The sequence below is a fragment of the Carettochelys insculpta genome, chromosome 13 (assembly GCF_033958435.1).
Source record: "Carettochelys insculpta isolate YL-2023 chromosome 13, ASM3395843v1, whole genome shotgun sequence".
Classification (NCBI taxonomy): Eukaryota; Metazoa; Chordata; order Testudines; family Carettochelyidae; genus Carettochelys; species Carettochelys insculpta.
In genome coordinates, this window is record NC_134149.1 from 19,854,236 (window position 1) to 19,866,600 (window position 12,365).

General features: G+C 44.2%; 1 protein-coding gene across 1 annotated transcript in view; it reads right to left on the minus strand.

The window, feature by feature from the left end:
- Nucleotides 1–12,365, minus strand: part of TRPC5 (transient receptor potential cation channel subfamily C member 5) — a 105,440-nt gene that overhangs the window by 43,492 nt on the left and 49,583 nt on the right. The window contains exon 3 of the mRNA XM_075007696.1: nt 3,074–3,410. Within this exon, the coding sequence (XP_074863797.1) occupies nt 3,074–3,410 (337 nt within the window). The remainder of the gene's footprint in view (nt 1–3,073; nt 3,411–12,365) is intronic.

Sequence of the window (12,365 nt, forward strand, 5' to 3'; positions counted from 1 at the left end):
GAGTACCTGAGTCAATGAGAAAACAAACAGTGGTTGATTTTAGCCTGGTCTTCACTAGAACTTCTCAAGTGATGGATCAACGCTGTGGTAATCAACCCTGTAGGAATTCCTGTTGTAGCTGGAGAATTCCCAGATGTCATGTTAGGGCAAATCAGTATCTCCTCTGTTACTAGAGCAGTACCAAGGGGACAGAGAGAGCAGACAGGCTCTGACCCTAATTTATCCTTACAACATTCCTACAAGGAAAGTAAGTTTTATCAAGTCTCCACTTAACTTCAGTGCCTGAATTCCCCAGATGTAAAATGCAGAGTTCAGCAGAATATTTCTGATGAAATTGCATTTCGGTGAAATGTGCTGTTTTGTTGAAGCCAAAAATGTTGTGGCAATGTATCAGTTTCCACTGAAGTTTTAGCAGGACGGCTTTTGAGCTGGGGAGGGAACAAGCAAGAGAAACTTCTATATCTGTACTGCCCTGGCACAGAGTTTAGACACATACAAGTCCCTACATTGGAATGATCTAGGCCAGGGGTTAGCAAGGTGGAGTGCTGAAATTTGACCCTTTGGCTTCTCTGTATGGTCCAAGTGCCACGGATACTTTTTAAAGTCGCTAATAGTTCTACTTACAACAGCTTAATTAATAAACAAATTGCTGGTACTCGGCAGTATTAGCCGGTCATGGCTTTGAGCAAGCTCTCAGCTGCACGGGGGAGGAGTGCGGCTGAGTTCTGAACACACATGCCACTTTTGGCACCCATGCTGGGGGTTGCTGACCCCTGATCTAGGCTAAAAGCTCTGCTGTGGAAACAGAGCCAGGCCTCACAGCTGAGTCTCTCACAGATATTGTATTAAAACAGCTGAAAGGTTTTATGTTCATTCCAGTGCAGACCAAAAACAAATTTTGAAATCTCATTGTGGTGCTCCAGTCAGCTGTAGTGAACTGACCTGTTCAAGGTGAGACAGGAAGCTTGTGGTAGAGCCACTAACCAAAATTTTTTGAGTCCCAACCCAGGGCCTGCCCGTCCTACAAATCAGCCTTCTGAGTGGAGATGGGCCCAAATGGAACGTGCTGAGCCTAGAACCTCAAGGCTGAGTTTAAAGTAAGTCCAGGTTCAAGGCACTGGACCTGATCGCTCATGCCAGCGATAGAGCAGGACGGTGGCACCAGCATGGCAACAATGCAGGACAAAGCAACGTATATGGGATGGCTTAATGGGGGACATTGCATTACAAGTGGCCTTGCAACATCACACAGGGATGTCAATGCCACTTGTGGGGGAAAAAGCAAGGAAATAGCTCTGTCTTATTTTACATCCTTTAAAAGGGTTTGTATTCACATGGCCTCTAAACTGGGTGAAGCACCTTATCTTGCAGGAGCAGGTTGCTGGACCTGAGAGCGCTAGCTGGCAGGAACGTTATTGTGGAATCTGCCCTTTGCCCATACAGCCCTTGGCCGATATTTTTCTTGGCCTTATAATTTCTTTAACAGGAGCTGCAGAATCGGACTCCAGCTTAAGACAATGGTACATGGGAGCAGAAATGTTTTCATAAGGTATAGCAAAAGGAGAGCTTGTGTTTCCTGTGTGATCCTACAAGCTTTTGCTTGCCACAGTTTGCCCCTGAGCTCAAGGCAGCTCAGCCTGAAAGCAGCAAAGCACCTGACTCAAACATGCATCAAGATGTGGCTTTTTTTGCACATCTGATCGTTTTAACCTGGGTCCCGTCCTACAAGATCACCTTTATTCTTTGCTTTTGTGAAACACACAAAACAGGGATGCAGTCACCTCATTTTGTTCCTAACGAGGGCTGTACAAATCAGACTGGACCAGACGGCTTCTACTCTGACATTTCCAAAACCCGGTTCACACTGGAGAGCTAGACTGGGACTTGGATTCTGTGCCAGCTCGGGGCAAAAGGCAGGGTAGGAGCCTCCCCCCAATGCCCCATGTGCAAGTTACACTGGGCCTGCGTGCACCAGTGTAGGCGGGCACTCTACCAGCTGAACCTTCCCAAGTGTAGACTGGTGGGGAATGGGCAAAGAGGAGCACACCGACCTCTGCCTCCCTGAGGCACCAGCCAGCGCAGTGCAGACAGCACGGGAGCATCATAATTCATTGCCGATTTAAGCCGGCAGCTCGTTATGGTGCCCCTTCCCCACTCAGGACAAAAGGGAAGTGCAGAAGGAACTGTGCCTCAAAAGAAGTACAGTAAACTCTGTTTTAACCAGCATTCCATCAGCCAGAATTCTCAAATAACTGGCATTTTAACCATAAGACACACATCATAGTTCATTATTTCATCTACTGGCATCAAAACAGTGTTTAACCGGCAGCAGCAGTAGCAGCAGCAAATACAGTATAAGCTTAGAGTGTACAATAGTACTTTTGGTAAATAAAGTGCTTTGCATACATTTTTGTTTCTTAGTACCTAATCTTGTTTTTCTTTAGTGTTATGCATTGCTAGGTATACCTCTCTATTATTTAGAACATTTGACTATCCAGTAACCTCCTGGTCCTGGGGCAGCTGGATATGAAAGAGTTTACTGTATATAAGGCACAGGATCTCTGATGGTTATCTAAGGCTGGTGCCACTTACTGAGGACAAAAGACACAGTAGATGGCAATAAAAAAACAACAAAACAGTCCTAGTCCTATAGCTCCAGAACAGGGAGAGTAGTTTTCGAATTTGGTTGCCAACCCTCTTTACATGCAGATAACACTGTAATTACAGGTTGAACCTCTCTAATCTAATTGTCTAGCAGCATTACCAACGCAACACTTCCACTGCTTACTGAGCTCTTAGAACACATTTGGGGTAAATTAGAGCTAAATAACAAAATGCCGAGAGCTAGCACTGGTAACTGGAAGCAAACTTAATGGGATTCATGGGAAATTTGGCTACACCCATGAGAAGTGGTCATCCAGCTAACTTAAATCATGCTGGATAATGGAGGTTGCCAGCTGAGAGAGTTCCGAATTAGAGAGGTTCAACCTGTAGCAACTAATCCACACCCGGTCATCATGAGCATTAGTCTGCCAGCTGAGGGCCAGGCATGCTAGTGTTTCATCTGATTTACCTAGAACCCACGGCAGGATCATCCATTCAACGACGGTGGGAGGTGGTCCCTGCACATGGAGATCAGTCCTGACAATGTGCTGTGATGCCAGCAGTAGCATGAAGAGGAAGGTTAGGTAAGAACCAGTGTGGCAGATAAACTTTATAAATGGCTTTTTAATGAACAGTCCCAGCCTGCTCTTAGGTGCAATTAAATATGCCACAGAAAGCACGGGAAATAGCAGTCCGATGGTGATGCAGGTCAAGAGCTTTACTGCCCAGTGTTTCCGCCTCCATCCTGGAAAGCCGTCGTACCACAGTGTAGCAAGCAGCTGCTGGCAGTTTGGCTGAGCAACAAACTAGAGAAGGAGAAAAAAGGGAAAGGTTAGAAGGACAAGGAGCCCAAGGCTTCTCCTGGACAGAGTTCATAACACACCTGGGATATGTTCCACCCACGGCCATTCCCATGAGCTGCATGGCTGATTTGCCCACCTGTTTGCCTCAGGGCCCCTAGTGAGTGAGCTGCAGTGCATCGTGGCAATCTAGTGAAGGGCCTTTTACTGGGGAGGGACCTGTTGGGTTGTTGTTTGTTTTTACTTAAGAGGAAAACCTGTTGGGAAAGAATAAGAACCTCTGGGTCCCGTCGCCAGCCCAGGCCTGTAGTAAAGCCAGGGATGGCAGCCAACTCTCCAGAGTCCCATGCTAGTGTCTTATCCATCAGGCCAGCCTTTCCCATGAGGCCTTTGGGCAGTCAGCCTTCCATCCCAGGGTGGGCACAAAGTCACACAGTTAATGTTCCATGCCCAGAATCCTAGTGGGCCATTTATGCAGCCTTACAAATGGGGCTAAATTGGGCCTAACCTTCAATGAGTATGTGGATGTAAAGTGAAAACAGCTGTCCCCAGTTAAGCTGCCCCTAAGGAGCCAGGCACAGTTAGACTCTCTGTGTTCAGGGATGTGCCACCGGGGGCACAAGCTACTTCAGATACTGGGTGAAGTGACAGCCAATGGGTAGGGTCACAAGCTTGCCCTCTGTCTACTGGCCAGCTGCCTTGGCCTGGATGATAGGTTTAATTGATATGATGGACACTCTGGAGCTCCACAGATTCTCGCCCCGCAGTCCAGAATAAGATGCTACTCGGACACAAATAAGGGTGAGAGGACAGAAATCTGGGAATCAATAAGCTGAAGTCTGAAGGAAACATTTCCAGATGCAGGAGATAGTTCTGCCACCTTAGCTGTGGAGAGCTATAGTTATGGACATCGATGACCTGTCAAGCTCCCTTCCAGTTCTAGTGTTACATGATTCTACAGCATATTCTGGGCCAGTTCCATAACCAGTTCAGGAAGAAAGGGGATTTTGTATATATATTTTTTTTAATGCAGTCAGGATTTTAGTGCTTAGCTTTGCTCTAAGAGGCCATTTCTGTTTTCAGCGTCCCTTGGTAGAACAGTCGCTGGTCACATGTGAGCCCTACTGTGAGAGTTACACAATTTAACAGTTACTCTCAGTGTTGTCTATTCCCAAACTGCTGCTTCTCCAAATGCTTTTTTTTTTTTGGCTTTTGGCAGCCTCAAAAGAGCACTTGGCAGCTTTTGAAAACATGACTTGGAGACCAGGCTGGCAGGAAGAGACAGAGGTGGTAAAACTCTGTGTGTGCGTGCGTGCGTGCGTGCGTGCGTGCGTGCATGTCAGTGTGTGCACCTGCACATACCTGATGGTGAACACATGCATTTGTGCAAGCAGGTGGGCATACAAAAATGGTCGTGGGGAAAAAGGGCTTGCCATGTGAATGCATGTGCCTCTGAAGTTCCAACAGGGAACAGCTGGCGGGAAACACTCTTGGTGAGGTGGTTTGTTAGCACGGAAAGGTGGGCAGTTGTAAAATATCTGAGACAAGGCAGGGAAGAGACGCTTTTGATCACAGAAGGAAAATGACACTTTAATGTTTAGTTCTCCTCTGAAAATGACTGGGAAGAAATGGGCTTGCAGGATTCTACATTTATGGTGCCTAAGTGACTCCACAGCAGATGTGCTTTAGTTTACAAGTAAAAAGATGGGGGTTTTCTAACCACCCATCTTACAAACAGCCTTAGGATCCAAAACTGCCAAGTGCTTTCTGGAATGTGCATCAGCACTGTAATAAATATTCTGCAAGCAGATGCTGTCCTCAAGTACACCTTGGCAAGCCTATTGTATTCAGAGTATGCATATTTAGAAATTTTTCAGAACTGAATGTACATTAAGGGTTCTATCCCAAGGCATATTAAGGGCTTTATTGGAGCTCATTGCAGGATGGAGGTATAAGTGCTGACTTCTTCCCCTGTGATTTTTTCATCCCCCCTTGATGGAGTTATTCTTCATAGTTAATCTAAAATATTCCTATGGAATTTCTTTGGGACTTTTCACTCACACTCGATTGTGATCTTCATTCCAACCATGTCATTTTGCTACAATTGTGTCTGTACCAACAGGGTTTTATTGTTAGACTTATGCTGGTGGTGTTAAACCAGTGTTAACACAGTTAAATTGGTATTAAAGTGCTAAATCATTATTATTGCATCTACACTTGGGCTTTTACTGGCATAGCTTTACTAGTAAAATAAAAACAAACATACCCCTAACCAACATAGTTATGCCTGTAAAACACCGAAGTGAGCCTTATTAGAAAATAGATGTACTGTGGTGAGTAATCGGAAGATGACAGTATTATTTATTATTCATAAAGTGTCTCTGCAGAAGTGAGCTTTAGTGTTATGCAGTGTTATTAACCCCCAACTCACATGCACATTTGAGACAGTTATGTGCTTTTTGACCATTTAAAAATATATCTTATACACAGACCTGTTTGTGGGTCCTACTGTTAGCCATCAGATGAGTTCAGATTTGACATCGCAAAGTCACTTTCATAATAAAGGCTCCCATGCACACTCAGACCTTTTAACTATCCATTCACCATGAAAACTGCATAAGTCTTAGCTCTGACAGAGCACTTCTTGTCCATGGATCTCCAAGCTCTTTTTAAAAGTCAAGCAGTATCATTCCCATTTTACAGAGGAATAAACTAAGGATAGCAAAAGGAAAAATAGCTTGCCTGACATCACACATGCCACATCAATGGCAGAGCCAGCACTAATACCTCAGTTCTCTGCCTGGCAGGGAGAGTGGTTAGGAGCCTGTGAAAAGCTTATGTGTTCTCTTGCTGTTTTAACTATAACCTGAAGGTTTGCTGACATCCACAAGCCAATGCAAGTTGAACTTCTTTAGTCTGGCACCCTCTGGACCTGACTCGTACCGAACATGAGAATTTACTGAAACGCAGAAAGTCAATATTGTCTATCAGGTTACCAACACTTCCACTGCTTACTAGGCTTTTAGAAGACACTTAGGGACAAAGTACAGCTAAATAACAGCACAGAATACTGAGAGCCAGAACTGCTGGGTATAAACAAATTTTATGGGACTGTGGGCAGTTTAGCCACACCCCATGATAAGTGGTCATCTGGATAAGTAAAATAATGCTGGATTATAGATGTTGCCAGATGAGAGAGTTCTGGATTAGAAGGATTCAACCTGTATTCTCATTAATGCACAGGTGAAGGGGGCTGGTGGGAAATCCTTCCCCAGGAGTTCTCTTAGCTCCTAAATACACGATCTGGGAAGAGTCAAATAGTGATTTACTGTTCAAAGGAGGGGAAAATCAAATAAGAAATAGACCAATTTATAAATGCAAGATAATCTCTTCCTCTTCTTCTATGGCTTTCTAACGATAAGACACAGGGAAGTAATTGGCCAATGATTAGTTACAGAAAGCAAACTAACGTGACAAAAGGCAGACAGCCTCTTTTAGAAGGATCTTACTGCCATTATTTTTTGTACATATTGACTTGTCTGTTGTGTACTGATCTTAGGCTTTGTAACGGATTCTCTGTGTAAGAGATGGCTAAATTTGCAGGGCAGGCAGTTCAAATGGATGGACTGACCTGTCTGAGAGCTAAGAATAAAAAGCTGCAGAAGGAGCAGCAGGTGTTTGTGATGTGGGACATTCATTTGAGAGAGACAGGTTGTCACAGGAGGATACCGGAAAGGAAAATCAGAGGAGCGTGTTTTGCTTTAATTTGACTTTGAACACCCCCTCAACCAAAGGGCAACAGTTGGCATGGGGATGATCTAAGAAAAACTGCAGGATGCTGTTTCCCAGACTACTAGGAAATGCTATTGTATCTTACAGCCATTGGAATTACAGAGAAGGAAATAAAAATGCTATAGAAAAACAACGAAAATCATGAATTTCCTTTCCCTTTTTTAATCTGTGATTTCAGAGTAGTTTCAGGCAACAGTTGTGCTTAAAAGCCAATGGAACAAAAGAAACAAAGTTACTTTGCCATATTTTTTTACATTTAAGAGTTTAGATAAAGGTTCTGACCAGATGTTTTCTACAGGAACATTCATAGTAATATGTTTCATAAAAAAGATCAGCTCTCACATTTTTTATGTGGGAGGGGAAGTATCTTATAAAACATTTCTTTTCTTCATTCCATGTAACAGACAGCACGAAGGGGAGAATGAGTTTATTTCCCCCTGCCCCCACCCCAAGTCAAACCCAATCCACTAGACAAATCAAAATATTTTTGCTTCTTCTGTAGCTTGTGCAGCTTCCACGCATCCTAAAAACTTTCTCCCCTCCCCTCAGCTTAAAGGCTCCTTTTGAGGAAAAAAAAAGAAAAGCTTTGCTTTCCTGGTGTCTGAGCTCAGTTCCGCAAAGAGAAGAAAATCCATATATCATGCAAGGAATCTTTTCAAGATCATCTTAGCAAAAACTGAGTTGCAATAAAAATGCCCTTAAATCTTCCAATCAAGCCCCTTTCCCCACCTTACTAAAAATGGTCCAACAGAAATTTAACATTGACCAAAACGTCTCTGAAGTGGCAGAAATCAGCCACAGTCCCCTGATTCTCATACCACAGTTGAACACCTGCTGAGTTAGCCTTTTACTGCCTCCCCAAATTCAAATGTATCAAATGCAATATTTATCACTAGTTCTCAAATATTATTCAAAAGGCTTTAAATCTCAAGCAAGGTGAGCTCCCCAGAGTAACACATCAAGTGTTGGAGGAGCAAGAGAGACTGAACCTATGACAGAATAAAATTGTGTTTCAGCAGAACGCCCATTGTGGTCAGGTCTGGTTGGAACACCATAGGTCCTTCGTTCCTGTAAAGATGATGGTGGTGCCAGACAATAGAATAAATGAAGAAATAATAAAAAGCTCAACTCTGCTGCTTTTATCTATGGAATAGACCAAAGCTGCATACTTACACTTCACACTCAGTGAGTTTGTTTCACCCATAGATTTGAAAGCACTTTACAGAGAGAAACATTTTCATTTCCTTTCTACAAATGGACAAAACTGGAAAGTAGAGAAAGGTGACTTGCCCCAAATCTCACATACCAAGCCCATGTCAGAGCCATCCCTTAAAACCTAACTTCCTTGAGTTCAAATTCATTGAAGCATACGTTGTACACAAAAAATATAATTTCCTTACCACCATCTTTCAGGCAAAGCTAAGTTACCAGGGTTTTCTGGCAAATTTTTCATCAGTTCCCTTATGTCCTCAGTTGCAAACATTACTTTCATTCTATCCTATAATCCTTCTTCATTAGACATAGATAGAACTAATGCATGTGACTGTCACATTTATTACTTCTCATAAACGTGCTAGATGGAACAGGTTTTGTTATCAACTAATGCTGTCGCACTGTGAAAAATGAGAGATTTGGAATTTTAAAAAATGGTATGTGTTCCCAGTTTTATAATATTGTTTCTGACAAAATAACTTCCAGAATCAATGGCTGGTTTATTATTTGAAGCACTTTTCAAAAAAAAAAAATTATGAGCCTATGATGCACAAACAATATATCTTTCCAATCGATGACAGTCAGGATATCTAGTATTTTTGTCAAGATATATGGGGCTCAGGGCATCTCCAGTCTCCTCTTCATTTTCTGAAAGAATTGTCAAGACAAGACAGCTCTGTTGCCACCCTAAAGATGTGACAGATAATCCTGTGACAGTTGCTTCAGTGAAAAGAAATGTGCTTCCAACGTGCTTGTAAGAGTGGATTCTGCTTATCCATGAATTTAAGCATAGCATGGCATGGAGCAGAGGTGGCTGAAACTTGGGATCTCTAGTTCATGGGAAATGTCAGTATTTTGAAATATAGTTTCATTCCAGACCCTCAGAGCTGCACCACTTGGGTGCTAGACAGCATGGGAACCAGCTGTCCTCCAAACCTGGAAGCCTTGATTCCTCTCTACCTAGCTGGTCTGTGCTTGGAGCAGTCCACCTGGCAGATTCACAAACCCCGCTGGCCTGTGGTACCCAGCATCCCGCAAAGAAACAATGCAGTCTCCCGTCAGAACCCTGCCTGTGATTCATCAAAAGTGCATCAAACCAGAGGTGCTTCTGCAAAACCTGAGTGTGACTAACTGAACCTTTCCTGCTCTACTATTGAAGTTATGTGAATTATTGGCTTGGACTATCCCCCTCAGTATCATAATCTGTGGAAGGGGAATTCTCATACCTCTGGATCACAGGGCTCACATTCCCTGGAGGAGCTATTATTGAGGAAACGCTGGGAAAAATGGGAAATGCAGGAGTTAGACAGGAAGCAACTCAGCCATGTGAACAGAACAATGCACAGGGTTTAATGAAGTCCCACTTGTTCAACTCTACTGCACTCAGCTTCACTCTTTCACTAACGAAATGTGGTAGCAGCAGCTGAATGGTGAGTTCTCTGAAGTACAGCAGCCAGCAGCATGAGCTGCAGAACTCAGTCTAAAGCCAAATTTCCAGACACCAAACCAAGTCCAGTGATAGGCTCAGAGGAAGGAGGAGTTCAAGCTGTACCCACACCTGGCCTTGCAGGAGGATGACAATAGGGAAGTAACCTGTCCTGAATCAGGTGGAATATGGCCATATACACCATAGATCTGATTGGGGGAAGTGTTAGAATTTGGCAGCTGCTGTTCAGGAAGCAACAGGATGGCCCTGGAACTATGTGGATAATATGGGGATGTGTCAAAGCTGAAAAGTAGGCCCTACAGTGACACTTGTCGTGAAGGAAAATTCCAGTGGCAGTATCTAATCCAGTATGCAAGAAGCACTGGTAGAGAACAGTACAGCCTAAGCAGGCAACATGGTGCAGTAAAGAAGCCATCAGGAAAATTATCAAACGAAGAAACCCAAAGCCACTGACAAGATGCTGCAATCTACTATGCATAATGGATGACATTTTGCCAGAACTCTCCAGAGCCAGAACCCCCGCTGGCCTGTGATATGAGGAACTGGTTTTGGCATATACGCCTGAAAAAAAGAGTCCAGGACACTGACAACCTTTACAACACCATTTGGTCTCTACAGATGGCTGAGCATGCTGACTGCCATCAGAGGTGTTCCAGAGAAGACTTAACTGAATTGGTGACAGGACTGACTGGTGTGAAAATATTTACAGATGGTATCCTCACAGTAGGTGAAAGAAGTAATGAGACTGAAGCTAGAGGAGGCCATGACAAAAAAAAAAGAAAAAACGGTGTTCTTCAGCAAAGCAGTGACAACATAAAACTCAAGCCAGAAAAAACATGACTCGCGAGGGGATATATATGGGACATCTGCTCACAGCAGAGGGACTGAAAGCAGAGCCCAAGAAGGTCAAAGCAGTTGAAGACACGCCAACTCCAGTGGGTGTGAAAGTGACACTGGACCTCAGATGTGATACATTTTCTGTCCCCACCTGACTGTGCTATCGCAACTGGTACATTAGTTCAGGGTGTGGACTGGGAATGTTCCCAACAGTGAGTGTATAACATACTGATACAAATGGTATTGGATACCCCTGCAGTGAAGTACTGTCAGCCAGGAGAACCACTGTAATACATCAGAAAAAGGACTGGGTTCTTCTGCAGGAGCTCTTTTGCAGGAGCAGCCAGTGGCTTATGCCAGCAGACTCCTGACACAGATAGAACAAGGGTCTGATGACTGTGGTGTCTGGAGTGAAGTGATTCCATCAACACGCCTCTGGCCATCCAGTCACAGTGCAGTAAAAGGTGCCAAACAGGCCAGTGCAGACACTGATGGAACGAAAGACCAAAATCATGCTACCAGAGGGATGGAGCTATGTTCCTGTAAACTGTCTGCTTGTGTGTACATAAAAATTTATTTTGCACATGGATAGATAAGATTAGAGGGAAAATTGATGGAGATGCCCTCTCAGATGAGGTGGGTAATGATCAGAGAAAGCAAGCACTAGAGTATACCAGGTCAACCAAAATTTACCAGCCTTGGAGACAGGCAGTCTATAAGGATCTACCCATTACACAGGCACAGAGCAGACTAAAGGAGTATTGGGGGTTGCATTGGCACCCAGGTTATATGAGATGACTATGCTAGAATGACAAGTGATCCAAAGGAATGGAAGACAGGAGCCAGCAGACACAAACCCAGAGAGAGTTTACGGAGACCATCACAGAATGCAAAGGGAGAGAGCCATTCTGAGGCTAATCCCGCAAAGAGAGAGAACTCCACAGAGAGAGAGAGAATTAACTAGACTCTGAGAGAGATATACTTTTAGAAACAAGCTGCAATCATACAAGTGATCTATCTCAATAACGGCATAACCAGCTGAATCTGTGGTCAAGACGAGACAAGACTCCAACATGGTGATGTACCAGTGCCTCAGGCCAAAGTGACACAGGATGGCCATGTGGGCATCAATTATTTGTTTTTATGTTTATATTAAAATGTTTGTGAAATAGGGAAGATGTATCATGATCACTGGTACTGCAGGTAGAGGGCCAGTGTTCCTGGAAGGGCTAAGTTCCCTCTAAGATGTGCAGTCACATAGCTGCCCATTAAGCCCCATGCAGGTGTGTCAAGGGTAGGGAAAGATGCCTCTCCCCAATCTCTGGACCTGCTGCGGCATGGAGAGGCACCTGTGGCTGCTGGCTCAGGCATGGACCTGCCTCAGTGGGGAGAGGCCTTTCTCCCTGCTTGTGCCAACCCAGACCTGCATCAGACTTGCCAAAGCCATAAGAACAGCCATACTGGGTCAGACCAAAGGTCCACCCAGCCCAGTATCCTGTCTGTCAACAGTGGCCAATGCCAGGTACCGCAGGGAGAGTGAACTGAATAGGTAACCATCTCTCTCTCTCTCTCACCATCCATCTCCAGCTTCTGACAAACACAGGCTAGAGACATCACTGATTACCCATCCTGGCTAATAGCCATTACTAGACCTAACCTCCATGAATTTATCT